The sequence below is a fragment of the Oryzias melastigma genome, linkage group LG11, assembly GCF_002922805.2.
Source record: "Oryzias melastigma strain HK-1 linkage group LG11, ASM292280v2, whole genome shotgun sequence".
Lineage (NCBI taxonomy): Eukaryota > Metazoa > Chordata > Actinopteri > Beloniformes > Adrianichthyidae > Oryzias > Oryzias melastigma.
In genome coordinates this window covers 22,297,759-22,316,447 of record NC_050522.1, presented here as the reverse complement: position 1 = coordinate 22,316,447, position 18,689 = coordinate 22,297,759, and the positions used below count along the sequence as shown (strand labels likewise).

At 34.7% G+C, this 18,689-nt stretch overlaps 2 protein-coding genes across 2 annotated transcripts; both read left to right on the top strand.

Moving 5' to 3' along the window:
* Nucleotides 1-954: 954 nt before the first annotated feature.
* On the top strand, nucleotides 955-2,302 carry LOC112162663 (pyroglutamylated RFamide peptide). Its single transcript, XM_024298509.2, has one exon. It carries the CDS (start codon nucleotides 995-997, stop codon nucleotides 1,544-1,546), a length of 552 nt encoding a protein of 183 aa, XP_024154277.1. The 5' UTR covers nucleotides 955-994; the 3' UTR covers nucleotides 1,547-2,302.
* A 5,962-nt stretch (nucleotides 2,303-8,264) lies between these two features.
* Nucleotides 8,265-17,969, top strand: LOC112162567. Its single transcript, XM_036214359.1, has 16 exons — nucleotides 8,265-8,393; nucleotides 9,271-9,546; nucleotides 9,671-9,961; nucleotides 10,088-10,372; nucleotides 10,482-10,595; nucleotides 10,772-10,813; nucleotides 11,125-11,163; nucleotides 11,254-11,283; nucleotides 11,375-11,428; nucleotides 11,733-11,792; nucleotides 12,790-12,846; nucleotides 16,065-16,337; nucleotides 16,421-16,711; nucleotides 16,890-17,174; nucleotides 17,426-17,536; nucleotides 17,680-17,969. The coding sequence occupies exons 1-16, from the start codon at nucleotides 8,330-8,332 to the stop codon at nucleotides 17,784-17,786; spliced, it is 2,379 nt and encodes a 792-aa protein (XP_036070252.1). The 5' UTR covers nucleotides 8,265-8,329; the 3' UTR covers nucleotides 17,787-17,969.
* Nucleotides 17,970-18,689: the final 720 nt, after the last annotated feature.

Below are 18,689 nucleotides of genomic sequence, written 5' to 3'. Positions count from 1 at the left end.
TAATCTAGTGGCATTAGTCATATTTTTTCATCTTATTCTTTCTTTTCTTATTTCACTCATTTAGCACTCCTCTCTGTTTTTCTCTTGTCCTTTTAATTTTTCACGATTTTATGCTAGATTAGTTCACAACTCACGTATTTCTCACTTTAAAACGCATGTGTCAAAGTCAAGGCCCTCCTGGTAATTCTACCCGGCCCTCCAGATCATTTTATTTTATTGTTTTAATGGCCCAATGTTATACTGCGCCCATTTCTAACTTCTAATTTTGACAAAATATATTTTTGCGGAAAGTAAAATAATAGAAGTTATTTAAGGTTTAAGTTGATTTATTCTGGAATATTATTCCTAGTTTTTATTTTTAATAATTAATTTTAAAAGTTACTGTTTTAAAGTTTTAAAAATTGGCATTCTGTTAGCTTTTTGGACTTTTTTGGCAGTTATTGAGATTTTTTAAGCTATTTGGGAGTTTAGCTAATTTTTCAGCTACAGGCTAGCTGTTTTGGCTAATTTAGGCTAATTTTTTAAAGTATTTTAGGTAGTGTTGGAGTTAGGTTTGTATTTACACGCTAGCGATTTTGGCTAATTTAGGCATTTTTCTGTTTTTTAAGGATATTTTGAGGTTTAGCTAATTTCTTTTCACCTACATGCTGGCTATTTACCTAAGTATTTTCTTTAGTTCTTTAGGTTAATTTTGCATTTAGCTAATATTTTAGCTGGATATCAACTTCAGCGTTTCCAGCTATCAGTGTTAATATCTTCACCAAATTCAGTGTACAGCATTCACACTAGCATTACCGCAAGTAATGCTATATTTCTAGTTCATAATACTGTTAAATTGTTATGGTTTTAAAGTTTTAAAAAAGTAATTTCAGCGTGTTCAATAAATGTTTATCCTGTTCGATGTGCTTTGGATTGTGCGATTGAGTTTGACACCCCAGCTTTAAAAGACAATATTTTTTAAAATAAGATTCTGATTGTTCGTCTGTGTTTCCAGATGAGGACTTCTCTCCATCTTGGAGGCTTACAGCTCACCTTCCTCTTCTTCGCTCTTCTCTTCTTACTGACAACGGTGGACACGAATCCCTTACCCCCCACCCCTCTCCTGCCCACAGTGGACAGACCCCAGCTGGAGTCTGCCCTGCATCATCTCCAAGTGACTCTGGAGGACCCCAGAGACTCCGAACCTTTAGAAGGTTGGCCTGAAGACCTCCAGTCGGTCATTTTGGAGCCTATAGAGGGCAGAGCCAGCTTTGAAGAAGAGGGAGAGAGTGACAAACCCTGGGTAGAAGAGGTCCTGCTGAGGGCACAAAGAGGGAACCTCATGGACAAGCCGGTCGCCCCCTTCCCTGGAGAAAACTCTCTGGATAGTTTGCATTATCAAGAAGATGAAGGCGAGGAGGGGTGGAAGAGAAACGATGCTCTGACCTCCATCGCCGGAGGACTCCAAGCTGTCAGCCGTGAGAAAGGAGGATTTGGTTTCCGCTTTGGGAGGAAGAGGTGGACGGATCGGGGATGGAGGGACAGAGGGTTGAGTGCAGATGAATAAGAGAAGGGGTTCAGCTAAACATTGACATAAAAAGAAGAGTTTCATTTTCTCTTTCCTGATGAGAAAATCAACAAATAAATTTGACAGTAAGTCAAAAATATGTTTAAGTGATATGCAAAGCTGGGGGAAGTTGTCTTTTACATCACTGCTTCAAATCATTAGTTGTTATAGAGAAAATTGTGAGACAAAACTGAAAATTCTCAATAAAAAACTGAATTAAATCACAATAAGGAACACGAAAATTATAGTTTCACTTGACTTTTACAGAAGAATTTTCAGCCCTAGTGCATGCTTATGTAAATAAGTCACAAACTTATGACCGTTTTTGATTGCTATCTACTTGCTAAGCAGAACAACATTCTTTACAGTAATGAGAAGGGAATTTAAGAACAAGCTGGACTGCATGCTAACCCACCAAACATTTTTTTCTTTTCTAATTATGTTTTTGTCATTTTAGATAGAAAGGTTGTTTAATTAAGTTATTCAGAACATTCTCTTATTCAGGTTCTCCAATTACGATGGACTCTCATCACTTTAATGGGTCACAAACATAAAAAAATCTACTTTAAACAGAAACAAATGTAAAATAGTGCAAAAGAGGAAGTGTTGTGTTTAAGCTGACAATGCTCAGGAACTTACTTCTGTTTCCACATAAATCCCCTATTTTCTATGTTTAGAAGGAGGAATATATTGTTCAGGTCAATGAAAATGATATTTTGTTGTGATTATTTATTAAAGTGTCTGTTCTAAAGCAAATTGTGGTGTTTTCTCAATGTTGTTCAATCGAATCCAGTTTAACTTTTGCTAAGTAGGTTTTATTGTGTCGTCCAGCAACCGAAGACGATCTGAGAGACCACGAAAAATCAAAAATTAATTCCAAATTTTCCATTTAAGAAGACATTTTTCAGTGTTTGAGATCATAATGAAAGTCCTTGGAACTCCAGCATCTGAGGCGCTCGGCTAAAAACACTTAAGACTTAATGTGTTGGGAATAAAAATCTAGAAAAAACTACATTTACCCCAATCTTATGTGTGTTTTTAGATTAAAATGTATATAAAATTACAGCGATTAAGCTCAAATAGTCTATTCATGAAGGTTCCTAGCTCAGTGGCCTTATGGTAGAGTGTCCGCTCTGAGACTGGAAGGTTATGAGTTCAAATCCAGGCTGAATCCAACTAAAAACTCCCTACTTGACACTCTGCACCAAGGAGTTGAATTTTGGATTAAACCTTCAATTGGTTCCCGAGCACAGCTGTGTCTGCAGTTCACCCCTCCCCCAGGGATGTGTCTAATGTAAAAAAACAAGTTTCACACACCTCGGTGCGTGACAAATGATAGGAATTTAACTTTTAAAGTAGTTTTGTTCAAGCTGTAGGTTTTTCTGAATTGATTTGATTTAAGTTTAATATGTTGTTTCAAATAAATTCCAGATCAAATCTTTTAACTAATACTAAAAACATTTGACAGGATGAACTGTGCACAGTTGTCAAGAGATTGTTGGTAAGCAGTGGGCTGACACACAAACCAAAATACGTTATATAACAATATTAGTTCTAAAGTCATTTAAACCTAAAAAAAATAACCTTTAAAATGAGTTATTAATCATCTTTTAGAGTGTTTTTGTACTTTAACGTCATTCTTGACCTTTAGTTGTTACAAAACATTCAGCTCAAACACTGAACACACCTTCTGGGTGTCAAAACGCGTTTCGTTAGCACGGAAATGGCAGCATATCACAACAACTGCTGCTCTGCCAGCTGTGGAATGTGTCCGAATGTAATCTGCCAAGCAACTGAATGTTTTGGCTTTTTTGCTGTGTTTTGATTGGTTGTTGCTTTCAGCTAGAAAATAGCAGGACTCCTTTTATACAGGTGAGTCTCATAAAACATAGCAATTTAGGTCTAAAAGGGATATTTTTATTAAAGTAAGTGGTTTTATTAACAAATAAAGTAATATAAGTTTTATTTTGAAATTATTAAATTATTAAACGATTTAAAACTTTATTATTTAGGCCTAATTTAGAACAAATTTTATAAAGAAAATCAATACTGGAGACTCATTGTACCCCATCATGATGACCTAATTTAAAACACCTGCAACAGTTTTCAGGATATTTAAAGGATCCAGTTCAACAAGACACATTTTGACAGATTTTCAAAGGAGGATCCTTCCTTGGCCCCCCTAGACAGATGGGAGGATACTAGTAGCTGACAGAACGCCCTATAACAGCGCAAAAGGTAAGTCTCAAAAAAAAAAAAAAAAAACAATGTGCAAAAAGTGAAAAACTGTCAGAAGAAACAGCAGCTTTAGCCCTTGTGCTGTGTTGATGTTTGGAGTGGGGTTATTCTGACATTTTTGGCTCAATGATTTTTGATTTTTACAGGTGTCCATGGCAAACATGAAATCCTATCCACCTTTATCCATGTTTGTCATAGGATGGATAACATGTCAATGTAAGGCCTCGGTCATTTGGACCCCATAAGATCGCACATATTCTAGAAAATGTTGAGTTAGAGCAGAGGTCTGCAACCTGTGGCTTCATTATCGCTCTCTGGTTATAGAAAAATAAAGTAAAAAGTATGTAGAAAAGTAAAAGTAAAGTAAACTCACTTAAATGTTATAAAAATCATTCTCAAATAATTAAAAGACAGTACTTATTAACAAGTTGAACTAAAACATTTTGACATTTGGACTCTTGTTGTTTTAATGTACAGTACTTTGTAGCAGTTTGGCTGTGTTAAAGCGCTTTATAAATAAAGTTGATTTGATTTGACAAAATTTATCAGAGAAAATGAATAGGAAGTCAAGTGAACACACCCAGAATTAAGGCACACTGGATTATTGGGTAGATTTAAAAAAATTGTATCAAGTTTAAGGATTCTAAGAGCATTTTATGGTTTGAAAAATATGGGAATTATTATTTTGAACTTATAAACTATTTAATATTTTGGGGAAAACAAGGCTATTTTATGTTTATGCTCTTTTATGACAAAAAAGTCAATTAATATTTATCATAATGGTAACAATAACATAAATATTAAGCAGAACCTTTTTTTTTTCTAACTGGTGAATTTAGATCTTGTGGCTCCTAGCTGGTTGTGGTCTATGACAAGTGTTGACCGCTGATCTAGAGAAGGTCTATGACAGGATACATAGAATATGGTTTGTATGAGAGCTAGACAGTAGTGATGGGCTGTAGGGGTGACACCACAGTTAAAGGTGGATGTGAGGCTGCACCAAGTATCAGCTTTGAGCTCCTTGTTTGCTGTGGTGATGGACAGACTTAGGGATGAGGTTAGACCATGATGTTTGCAGATGACACTGTGATCTATAGTGAGAGCAGGTGGAGGAACATCTAGAGATGTGGAGGGTTGTTCTGGAAAGGAGATGGAAATGAGAAGGAACAGTAAGGTAAAGAAGGTGGAGGACTTTGGAGTCAAGAACAACAGATAGCATAGGAAAGAGGCGTTGTCAAGGTGAAGGTTTAAGGTGTGACGTCTGACAAGAATGTCAGTAAGAATGAAAATAAAGGAAAGCTCGTGTTTAAAGTTTTGGAGATAAAACAGATGAGAAGAGGGACAGTGTTGGACAATCAGGAGAGAGGGATAGAGGAGGTTCATAGATGTAGAGAAGGACAACATGAGGGTGGTTGATGTGACTGGAGGTAATGGATTTTCTGTGGCGACCCTCTGAAGGGTTAACAATTCCTGTTTACATTCAGATCAATCAGGAATGTGGATTTTAACATCTATGTCTGTTTCATTGCTAAAGTAAAGCCTAAAACTGATTTATTATTACATTTACTTACTTTAAAGTTGGCTATGTTACAGCAGAAGTCTAAAAAAAAATAACTTTTGAAGAAGAACCTCTTTCGTTTTTCTTTTTTCAGTCAGGGTGTGACTCAGATAAATGAAGCGGTTCAACCGCTTCTCCAGGAAATGTTTTCAGTTCTTATCAGTGTTAGAGCTGTCAAACATTTTGACAGTCATCAATCATTACTTGTGAGCGTCTCATGTACACACCTTTGAGATTTTATTTTTCTATTTTTAAAAAATATGGTAGATAAAATTAAAGATTTTCAGCTCCAAAGTCCTGAAACCTTTTTAACTAGAAGAAGGGAGATGCCAGTACAAGCCTTAAATGTTGGTCCAAGACTCTTGTGAAGTGTCTTATCCACCAATGTCAACTTAAAGAACATATACCAGGGATCTGAAACCACTTGTGGCTCTTTTACCTCTCCATAGTGGCTCCCTAGCTAAAGATTTATACATTTATGGCTGAAGTGCACCTCAAAGATAAACCATGACTTGAAGAGGTTTGCTCTGTGCTTCCTCCAGAATACAACCATTCCAATACTAATCAAAACTTTGGTAAAGACTCGGATCCTTTACTAGTTTAAAGCACATATTTTCTTATGCTGTCAAGAGTTGTTTGACACAAGCCATATTTTATTTTGAAAGGAAATAATACGCGCTTCTGTCAAACAACGAACGCTGGTTTCTTTTTAATATTTGTTTTTTATTCATGCCATAAAAATGCTTAATTCATATTTATTGTTAAAAAAAAATACATTGTAATGAATGCATGTTAGAATCCAAATAAGACTTTGCAGCCCTTATTAGGTTTTTATCGGTAGTAAACAAACCCAGATTCAATGTTAAAGGTTGCAGACCCCTGGCCTATACCATGGTTTTCTTAAGCCTTCGGAGTAAACTATATCTATATAGATCCCATATTACTTCGGCACACTAAAAAACTATAAATATTTTTGAAATGTGAATTATTTGGGTTTTTTTTTCTACCCAGAAGTACGTTCCTGAGATTTCTGAGGCTCTGCCTCCTACTCCATCCATTTTATGACATCAAACTCATCAGCATGTCTGCGTTTCTCACACGGAAACAAATAATATCAAAACTTTTGCAAAGATGAAGTATCGGGCAGTATTTGTTCCTGAAAGGGGCAGTTCTCCCTTCGTGACATCAGCTCGTGAGAATCTGCTTGTTGTCATGGGTTTGAAAGAGGCTGATTTTTTTTGTTTGTTTGTTTTGTTTTTTTGTTTTTATAGAATACTCCGAAATGCGGGAATGGATAAAAATACAGTTTTGGGGTTGTTTATAGTGAGGAATGAACATTATAATACAATAAAATCTCAAAAAGGTATTTTGGATGGTGTGGGGCCAGGGGTCTGCAACCTGAGGCCCCAGAGCCACATGTAGCTCTTTTAATCCTCCATTGTCGCTCTTTGGCTTTGAAGAAAACTTCAAAATTAACTAATTATTTAACTAAGCAATTTGTGTTTAGATTATGACATCTCAGATATGTCTGATTAAAATTATAGTAGAAGGTTTAATCTACTCTGGTTTGTAATCAGAGTGACATAACTTTACTGCATTTACATGTATAGATTTTTAAATAATTTTGATTCTACACTAATGTTGTCATGCTTTTATTCACTTGTAAAAGAAGAAAAATTATGAAGGAACACAAAAGTCAATAATAGAAAATCTCATGTTTCTTACATTTTTAATTAAAGTAAATCTGCTGCAGCTGGAGGATCCGATTAAACACAGGATGTGTTTTATTTTGAAAGGAACTTGAATGTGCCATTGTCAAAAAAGAAAGAAGTTGTTTATGGAGAAACTCAATTGTAGGGAACATTTCAAAGCTATATTTTATAAATGAATAGTTTAATGGCTACAAACACATAAATAAAGTGTATTTTTCAAAAACTTTGTGGCTCTCACTGAGTTTCGGTCCAAAAGAATCTGGACCAAATGATGCAAACCCGGGGTATAGGTCCGTTAATATGTGTATTTATGTGCGAGATATTAAAGAACCTATCCAAAAAGTGTTTTTTCTCATTGTTTTTTTTTTTTTCATTATTATTATTATGGTGCACTTTAAGCCAAAAACAAACCAAAAAAAAAAAAAACTGTTGTTTTCTTGGACAGTTTCTGGTTTGTGCAGTTCATAAGAAATTTGCCTCTGAGCTGTGGGCGGGGCCATTGACGTGAGGCACCACCCTCCTCCCTTTCTTGTTGCCGAGTTTGTAGCAGAGAACTTGTGGACAACCGACCACAGTCGTTTCTCTCACAAATACAAAAAAAATGTCTCCTTTATATTCACAACGGTTTGAATTCAAGGAAAAACTCAGAAAATATATTTTAAGATTAATCTTCTTTATTTATATGTCCTCCATCATCAGAAAAATGCAACAAGGAAGTGTTGAGAACAAAAACACAAGTTTCATCGGAGTGGATCTTGGCAGGTTTCCAGTTTAGAAACCTGCCTGACTGGTCATGACTCATGAACCGAAAAAAAAAAAAAAGAAGATGCGGGTGGTGCGTTTGTGATCCTTCTAAAGTTTGAGCTTTGACTTGATCTGCATCAAAACACTACTAATGTAATGTTTTTTTTTCTACTTCAGAAATAGTTTTAACCTTTACAATCACATTTCAAAACGTTAATTTTGTTGTTTAATCTGTTTTTCACCTATTCAACGCAGCAACAACTACAAAGATTGGCTAAATTAGGCTAAATCTGAATTTTTTTCGAAATTAATTTAAAATATTTTGGGTCTATCTGCCTATAAATTTCATAAAAACATAATGTTTACTCCTTTGTGAAGTTTCTTCATAAATCCTTCAGGGATTTGCGCCAATGGTAAGAAAATGTGGGCGTGGGCAAAGCGATCACTCTGACGTACGAGCCAACCTGAAGGCATCTTCCTGTAAAATTGAGATGAGGAAGCAAACAGATCATTCTGAAGACGGAGTCATCCATGGCCAAAATGGCTCTCCGCGCTGCTTTTCTCGTGTTGGGGACCATAATATCCGTAAACAGCGGTAAGTTTCACATTTTTAACAAGTTTATTAAAGCGTTTTAAACGACATAATTATGTTTAAAAGTCACAATAAATAAAATAACTTGTTTTTTTAATGTTATCACGGTTTTTTGTGTTTGTTCTTCAACTATTTTGACTTATAAAGGGATTTGACCCATCCTATAATAAATAAATAAATACAAAAAATCATTATATTGTCGGTTCAAAAACGTTTTGGGCATTTTGTATATGTTTTGCTCTCTTTGTACAAAAAAAATAATAATAATTGTATATAATCATTATGTTTTTTGACTAAATTAATTTTGTTTTTTTAGTATAAGTACTGAAACTTCACATAAATTCTTTTCAGATCAACTTTTTGTCTTTGTTATATTTTTCTGGATTTTTTTAACCACACAAAAGAGACCTAAGCGATTAAATAACATTAATGTTTTAGCTGTGTAAGAAACTTGAGTTTTTACATGAAAACAATGTTTTGTGTAAGGAGAAAAGTATGAGGAAAAGAGAACTTTATAGAGCAGGTTTTTTCTCTTCTTTTTTTGTGTGAAAATTTCCGCATTTCTACATAGTCACTTGATCTGTGGTTTCACTTCCATGATGATTGTTTAGTAAACCGGTTTAGCAGATCAATTCCAATCTTTTAGTTATGTGGTAGTCTGCCATCTTTCAGCTTTAGAATTCTTTCTGAGTTTGTGTTTCATCGATTCCTTATAAACCTGAAAACCCTTGCGTGCTGTAAGCCATTATCTCCTAAAAGTATCAATAAATTAGAGATTTTTTTATGAAAAACATATCCTGATTTTGAAGTTGATCTGTATACCAGGGTTTAAAAGCACCTTTCCAAAATGTCCCACTAAAATGTTAATTCTTATTTCTAGTGGAGCACACCCTGACATACATCTACACGGCCTTCTCCAAACCTGTGAACCTCCCAGGCATCCATGAATTCACTGCTATGGGTCTGCTGGACAACAGAATGATCGACTACTATGACAGCTCTGTGCAAAAGAAAGTTCCTAAGCAGGACTGGATGAAGGACCGACTCAAGCAGGAATACTGGGATAAAGGAACTCAGTCCCGGCAGAGCAAGCAGCAGTGGTTCAAGGTTAACATCGACATCCTGATGAATCGGATGAGACAAAGTTCTGCTAATGGTGAGATTTGAAGGTTATTTATGAATTAATATCCAGTAAAATAATACTTTTCCATGATAAATAGTATTATATATTCTTTATTAGCTGAACACGAGTTTAATGTTTGTCTTCTGTCTTCCCTCAGACACTCACGTTCTCCAGTGGATGCATGGTTGTGTCGGTGAAGAGGACACAAATGGAAACCTCCAGTTTAAGCGTGGCATGGACATGTACAACTATGACGGCGACGACTTTCTGTCTTTTGATGATGAGCATCAAGTTTGGGTGGCTGCAGCGGATGCAGCAGTCGTCACCAAGAGGAAGTGGGATGATGTCACAGCTCTGAAAGACTACACCAAGGGTTACCTGGAGAAGGAGTGCATGGAATGGATGAGCACCTTCCTGGGTTATTCACAAAAACAGCTAAGAGATGCCGGTATGTACAATGTTAACCCTATGCTGCCTTATGTTTAGTAAGAAATAGAGGACTTGTTTAATTTAAATCTTTTTACACATTGTCAAATGTATATCCTGCCAACAAAACTTTGTTTTCTCATTACAGATCCACCTGAGGTGTTCGTGTTTGCCACTCCAGCTAAAGAAAAGGCAAACATTGTTCTGACCTGCTTTGCTACCGGCTTTTATCCAAAGGATATCATTATGGAGATCAAGAGAAACGGCCGTGTTCTCGTACCAGAAGATGGTCTGGTGTCCTCCAATGTTCGGCCAAATGACGACGAAACTTTCCAAATCAGGAACCACGTGGAGATTCTGAGGAAAGACTCTGCAGATTACACTTGCAGAGTCATCCACAAAGCCACCGACGTGGACGTTGAGAAGGCCTGGGGTAAAAAAACAATTGACTGGCATAATTTACCTTTCATAATCAATATTTCACTAGAAGCTTTTCAAAGTAAACAAAATATTAAAGACAATTGATATTTGCTTCATTTTAGATCGCAGTCTTCCTTTGGAGGATGGAAAGGGAGTTATTATTGGCGCCGCTGTTGCTGGAGTCATCTTGATTGTTGTGTGCGTCACATTGGGGATTGTGTTGTTCAAGAGAAATCGTAAGCATACAATGTTTCATCCCAGTTCTTCTATAACTGAACAAGATGGACGTGCACTTGATGATCCACTACATTTATAATAGATATAATATGATGTTCATTCATCAAAACAGCATTTCTAATGCTTTCAGCTTTACAAACTGACTGTTTTATTTATGATCTTTGTTTTTCTGTAGAAGCTGCCAAAAAAATGTCTCCTTCTTCAACACCTTCCACAAGTAAGTGTCTCTTTTCTGCTATTGGATTCTTTGTTTCCATAATAATCAGGCGTTTGATGTGATGGAAATACATGTTTTGCTGTAAAAAAGCAAAATTCTTACGTTTTATGGAAACATTTACCAGAAATACCGTAAATCTAAATGGCTAATTATCTTAAATATCAAAGAGAATGTGAGTTTGCACATTTAAATATATCAATATTGAAATTTTGATCCAGAAAATTACTTTTTAAATATTTTTTAAAGATTTCAAACTTTAAAAATAGGCAGTAAAGGTTAAGTATTTATTATTTTACATTTTTTATTTGCAGGTTCTGAACACGTTGGTTTGATCCTGCCTCCAAAGAGCAGTAAGCATTTTTCTTACAAAATAAATAAAAGATAGCTAAAGGTTGGCAAAAATGTACTTCATATAATTTGTTTTTTTTTTTCCTACTTAGCTGTTATTTCTGCGACAAACTCTCAAACTAGTAAGTATTTTTTTTATTACTAAGGAAAATTTATAATGAAAATGTGTTACAGCAGATGGTCTGAATTATTTCTGTTTTTCTGCATTTGTAGGCCTCACCTCCTCCACAGGCAGCTCTACCAAGCCCCTCATTAACAAGAGCAATGGTAAGCGAATCACTTATGTGAATCTAATAGAATTACCATTGAACTCAAATGCTTTTATTTATTTGTGATATTTTAATTCCTGCATATATACACCATATGAAAAGCCAGGCCTCTTTGAAATAAGCTTATATATTATTTATGTGTAACATGATGCTGCCACCCTTCATTTTTGCTTTTTATATTGACTTGTGCATTTATTAAAGCACATTCATCTTCTTCTTTAGTGACAGGATGTCTAAAAATCTATGGTGTCATACCTGTTCATGAATCAGGCAAACAGAATAACATCTGTTTATTTCTACAGGTGGTAAATCAGAAGGAGATGATCGTTCTACTTCTTCACCTTCTCCACAGTCAGTCTGTTGCCTATAAAGGAGTGATCAAAGTAAAACTTGGTTTTTATGTCTCTGTATGGTAAATTCCTTTTTTTTACACCCCCTTGTGGTTAAAGATTTACATATTACTTAAAAATGTAAAAGGTAAATTTCATCTGTATTACAGAGAGTTTTTCACATAACCCTATTCGCACATATTTAGATGCACAAAAATTTTGGCCTTTCGTAATACGTGCAGCCAAGACGCAAATTTCTGCGATGCCCAAAAGTATTTTAAATGCGCCCAAGACTATTTTGTTTTTGGTTTACTCATATGTTTTTTATTTTTTTTTAAAGAACGTGACTATTTGCACATAATTTTGAAAACAAACGCAGCCAACTCCTCTCTTGGCCGCACAGACTTGAGGAAGGAATAGGATTGTGGGGATGGTTAACACACTAGAAGGTCCCTGAGTGCAGCTGTGTCTGTATCACGTCACTCCCCCTGAGGATGAGTCAACAATAGAGAACACATCTAACACGCTTAGGAAGGTTTAACACTAAGTACATGCAACCAACAACATCGTATATCTGCTCGGTGACATAAACTTTCCACTGAAGAGAGCAGCTGTTATTGAAGGAGTTGTAGCCTAAAACTTTAACCTCTCAGATCATTTACATTTATTATCACTGTGTTTTAAATCTTACCAGTTTGGTAGATGTATTTGATGTTTAACATGTTCCTTGTATTAGCCAAAGATGCCAGCTGACAGGATGAGCCGTATTATTCTTTCATGATTCTGAAACTGTCTATTTGAATGTAATTTTTGAGTTTAATTGAGATATATTTGCCATACAATGCATAAATAATGAAAGATAAAAAAGTTGTGGTTTCTAAATATTCTTTTTTCATCATGATACGAGTTGTTACTTGCCTCATTATATTTTTATGTGTGGAAGAGGGTGCTTTTTTTTACTTTGTTCAGAACTTTGAAGTGTTTTTAATAGGAACATGTCTTTGTGACTTAACTTTGTCATGTTTATCAGCCATCAGTACCATTGAACTTAATCAATCTCCCTCCTTTCTAAGCATTTACAAGCTCAGTATGTAGTTTCTAGCATACAGTATATACAAAAGAAAAAAATTACGGATATTTAAAATCTGGCAGCAATGTGTAACCTGTAACCATTGTAATAATCAATGATGTGTGTTTGTCATGGATTAATCCGTATTGTTCTTTTTTCTACTTTTGTTTTACTTCTACTGGGCCTTCTAACCAGGTCATCACTGTAAATGAGAATATGTTCTCAAATAAAGATCCTGGTAAAATAAAGATTAAATACATGAATAAAATTCTGGTGTTATGTGTGCGTTAGTACCACATAAAAATGTATAAAATGAAAAGGGTTTTGTGCATTTCTGAACACAGTAGAGTATACCTGAAATGAACCAATGAGCTAATTAGAATAGCCTAATTAGGTGCATAACTTTATTAGTCATCTGGGAAATCGTTCCAAAACTTTGCAAATTCACTTTGATACCTTTTTTTTTTTTCACAAAATCCAGTAAACAACATAAAGTATGTCAATTTTATGCATAATAAAATATTTGTCAATTTGTTTTGGAGAAGCAGGTTGTTATGTATCCTCTACCCTCAATTATGTCTACAGGCAAAACTGCCAACAAAAATACAGTTGGAAGGAGTGTGTGGTGCGTTTGTGAACCTTTGGAACTTTGTGCCTTGTCTTGATCTACATCAAGGATTGATTGATTGATTGATGATTTAAATATGTGAAAAAGACTTAATGACCAAATAAACTTTATTAAATGTGATTGTCCAGGAATAAAAAATATGACTTTACACCATATTTGTTCTTAAGTAGTAAAACATTAGATTAATTAATTTAATTGTAGTTGTTGCTGCTTTAAAAATGTGAAAAACATAAATTGCATTAATCCAATTAATCCAATGCTTCTTATTCAACTCATGAATACGTTTTTAATCCTTGATGATCACATTTAAGAAACTTTATTTTTGTCATTAAATCTATTTTTGACAATTAAAGCAGCAACAACAACAGTTACAAAGGACTTTTTCCAAATGTATTTAACATAATTTTAGGTCCTTTGCATTCAGAAAAAAAAGTTTATATAATGTTTACAAATAAAAAAAGTGTTCAGGGGAATGCCAGGTAGGAAAATGTAAACCTGACAAGGTGATCACTCTGACGTACAAGCAAACCTGAAGGCATCATCCTGCAAAAACGTTGAGATGAAGACACTCAGTGTTGTTTTGACACAGAAGAGGATTAAGTTGACGACTAACTATGTTTTTCGTGGTGGCTTTTTTCGTGGCGACGATCATAACCACTGTCAGCAATGGTAAGGTCAACATTTTTTCCAAAATTACATATATAAACAAATAAAGTACATTAATAGGTCTAAAACACCACAGTTAGTATGAGAAAAGATTAACAGGGTTCCCACCATGTCTAAAAGGTTTTAAATAAATTATCATAGTTAAGATCATTAATAACAATAGTATTGTCATTTTTTCAGCACTTTTGTGGCAAAAATGATCTATAAACTATTTTTAAACATGTATGTTATAACATATTAAAGCTGCAACAACTATTTTCCATTTGGAATATTTAAAATTATTCTACTGTCTTCTATAAAAGTAAACAGTTGGTACACATTTGTTTTACCACAACCCTCTCAATCTGGTAGTGGTAAACACTTCTGCCTCAATGGCACACCCTGTCAGCTGCACCATACAAATTCACAAACAGTGAACGCATGATGGCACACAATATGGGATTTCAGCTTCAAACCAATAAGTCTGGAACTAATATGTATGCAAGAAGACAACAAGCCTGCGGACTCCAAACATACCAGCTCGAATGATGATTCTCCACCTGTGAAAAGGAGAGAAAAACATCTGACATATTTCTGTAATAGTCATTAAAAAAAAACGTAAACATTTTTGGGCATTACTTCAGGTTCATATGAGGTTCATGTTTTTTTGAAGATAATTCAAGGACTCCAATAATCTGCTAAATTGTTGATTTTATTTTATACAATTCTGCAGTGATCAAGTAATTTCTTATTGCTGTTTAATTGCAATGCAATAGTTTTGACTCAATGAAAGAACACGACAAAAGAGAAAAACATTTATTTTATAATTTTTTTAAGTCACCAGCGCTACCAAGCGTGTCACAATTTGTAATAACATTTAGGATTTCAGCCTCTTTGTTCTGAAATCTGCAGGAGATCAAAAAAATCAATTATGGAAAAACTTGATTACCCACAAACTCCAAAGCTTTCAAGTGGAGGTGTGAAGCTACACCCAGACATGTCTGGAGTGACCAAAACAAAGAAACACACAGGAACATTCCTTGGATCACTAACCAGTTATATTTATATTTATTTATTGCCTGAAATGCTTAAATTTATAAAGTCTTAACTCAGAAATATAATTTGTGAGAACAAAACACAGAAGTGCAAATATTCTATATCATTAAATCTTATGTTTGACTTGAAACTTGTAGAAACCCAGAATCGAAAGAAAAAAAAAATAGTTGTGGATTCAGCAGACACTTTCAAATGCTTTCATTTTGTCCAAGAAAGACATGAAAAAACATGAAGCTCTGTGAGCCACATCAAGCTATCGGGACTGAGACGATTGTTCCTCTGGGTTCCTGTTGTAAGGTTTTGCTCAGAGCTCAACAGTAGAACTAAAAAGAACTCACTTGAGTTATAATCAGAAGGTAAATGACTGAAACACTCTCTGCTGTCACAAATACATGGATCTTCCTCCGTTTTACCTTCTGTATTGCTTCTACTCACTCGATCTGTGGTTTCACTTCTGCAAGAGACGCTATGTGTTCTGGTGCAAACCGGTTTAGTTGATCTACTGCAATAGATTGAGTTTTCTTAATTCTTTATAAATGTATTATAGAGTATAAGTGTTTTAGCATGTTTTGAGCAATTATCTCCCAATAGTATTAATAAGACATTACATTATTGGAAAAAAAAAATCATGAATTTGAAGTAGAGCTGTACCTAAAAGCACTAAAACAGATTTACAAAAAGTCGCACATGACTAAAATTTGGAATGGAATCAATGTAAACCGTTTGAACTTGTTCTGATACTCTTTCCTGTTAAGGCTCATGGAAAAACAGAATACTTTGTCAGCATGACTACAATTGGTTGTCTTTTTTCTGCACTTCTCCCCTTTTTGAAGGATTTCTCAAACAGTTGATAAAATGACGTCCGTCTGATCCTCTGGTGTTTTTACAAAATTATCATTATTTCCAGAGAAACACTCCCTGAAATACATCTACACGGCCTTCTCCAGACATGTGGAGCTCCCAGGCATCCATGAATTCACTGCTATGGGTCTGCTGGACAACAGAATGATCGACTACTATGACAGCTCTACTCAAAAGAAAATTCCTAAACAAGACTGGATGAAGGAGCAACTCCAGCAGGAATACTGGGATAAAGGAACTCAGTCCCGGCAGAGCAAGCAGCAGTGGTTCAAGGTTAACATCGACATCCTGATCAACCGAATGAGACAAAGTTCTAACGGTGAGATTTTAGGGCATTTATGACAAAAACTATAGCTGAAAATACAGTTTATTTTAATATTTGTGTCTTCTGTGTCCCCTCAGACACTCATGTTCTCCAGTGGATGCATGGATGTGAAGGTGAAGAGGACACAAATGGCGACCTTAAGTTTGTGCGTGGCGTGGACACGTACAACTATGACGGAAATGACTTCCTGTCTTTTGATGATGAGCATCAAGTTTGGGTGGCTGCAGCGGATGCAGCACTCCAAACCAAGAGGAAGTGGGATGAAGTCACAGCTCTGAAAGACTACACCAAGGGTTACCTGGAGAAGGAGTGCATGGAATGGATGAGCAGCTTCCTGGTTTATACAAAACAGCAGCTCAAAAATGTCTGTACGTACAAAGTTAAACCTTTATGCTTGCCAATAACACATATTCCAGATTTAGACTTTATTATTAATTAATAGCAAAAGAGATATAACAAAAAATGGAGGTCTTGTTTGATTACAACTAAATATTTAGCATATTTTAGCAATCCTGCTAACAAAACGTTCTGTTTTCCCTGTTACAGCTCCACCTGAAGTGTTCATGTTTGCCACTCCAGCTAAAGAAAAGACAAACATTGTGCTGACATGTTTTGTCACCGACTTTTATCCGAGGGATATATCCCTGCAGATCGTCAGAAATGGCCGCGTTCTCTCAGCAGATGATGGGCTGGTGACGACTCGGGTTCGCCCAAATGAGGATGAAACTTTCCAAATAAGGAACCATGTGGAGATTCTGAGGACAGACTCTGCAGATTACACTTGCAGAGTCATCCATGAAGGCACCAGCAGTGTGGTTGAGAAGACCTGGGGTGAAAAACTGATATTTTTTTTTATATATATTTGTTCAATTTGAACAATTTTAACGAGATGAGCACTTTTTGTAAAATAAGTTTTATTTGATTTAATAAAGTTTGAAAATGGTTTTCACAGAAGAAAAACAGAAGAAAAACAGAAGAAAAACTATGGACCACTTTTTTTTAATATTCAATAATCAAAATGTCATTGGAGGCTTGTCAAAAATAAACATGAAATATTAAAAACAATATTTTCTTAATTTTAGATCGCCCACTTCCTTCGGAAGATGAAACAGGAGATATTATCGGTGTTGTTGTTGGAGTCGTCTTGATTGTTGTGTGCGCCACATTGGGGATTGTGTTATTTAAGAGAAAACGTAAGCAAAGAAATGCTTCCTCCTATTTATTTTAGAATTTTATAAGATGGAATTCCAATAGATAATTCTTTCTAAATACAGCTTAATGTCTTAGTTCTAGTTTTTCAAACTCTGTTTTCAATTTTAACTTTGTTTTTCTGCAGAAGCTGTCAAAGAAAAACCTTCTCCTTCTGCAACAGCTTTTATAAGTAAGTGTCTCTCTTTTCTGTTAAGAGATTTTTGTTTCTTATTCATGAAGAGTTTAACGTGAATGAGAAAATGTGTTTTTTAGCTTAAGATTAACCTTGTTTATTGAAATATTTACCTGCAAACCCCCAGTTTTTATTGACTAATTATCCTAAATATCATAAAAAGCTGTAGGTTTGCTCATTTTACATATTTAAATATTTTTATCAGATGTGCTGTATATTATTTAAACCAAACAGTTTGTATTTAAAAAGATTTGAAAGTTTAATAATAAGCGTTCAAAGTGGGGTGCTTTTTTGTTATTCTGCAACATTTATTTTCAGGTCCAGAACATTTTGATTTAATACCACATCTCAAGAACAGTGTTTTTCTTACTAATTAAAATAAAGAAATAGTAGCTAAAGCTTGCAAAAAAAAAACTTTTAAATTTTCTTTCTTTGCACTTAGGTGTCATTCCTGTGGGGAACTCTCAATCAAGTATGTATTTTTGTTTGTCATTATTACAAAGGTAAATCCACCATTTAAATGTCTTACAGCAGATGGTCTGAAATAGTTGTGTCTTTGTGTATTTATAGGCCCTACCTCCTCCCCAGAGTATTACATTTATTACATTTGTGTGTCAATAAATGCTGTTACCTCTGGTGTAAATGGGACTTTTCAGCACCTTGCTTATAAATTAATTTAAATAACAAATATAAAATTTTCTTCACTTTTGTTTTGTTGTTTTTTAACATTTAAAACTATTAAAATTACTTTTTTAAATCTTGATCAACACATCTTTTTCAGATTTCCTAATATGTATATATATTATTTTGATCTCCATCTTGAATACAAATGATTCATTATTTTTAGTAGAATCAATGAAAAAAACTGTAATTAACTAAATTTTTTCTTAAACAGAATCTCTCAGTGTTGATGAGTCGACCATCAGCAGTAAGTCTCTTCTTCTACTGTTAGATCTTTTGTA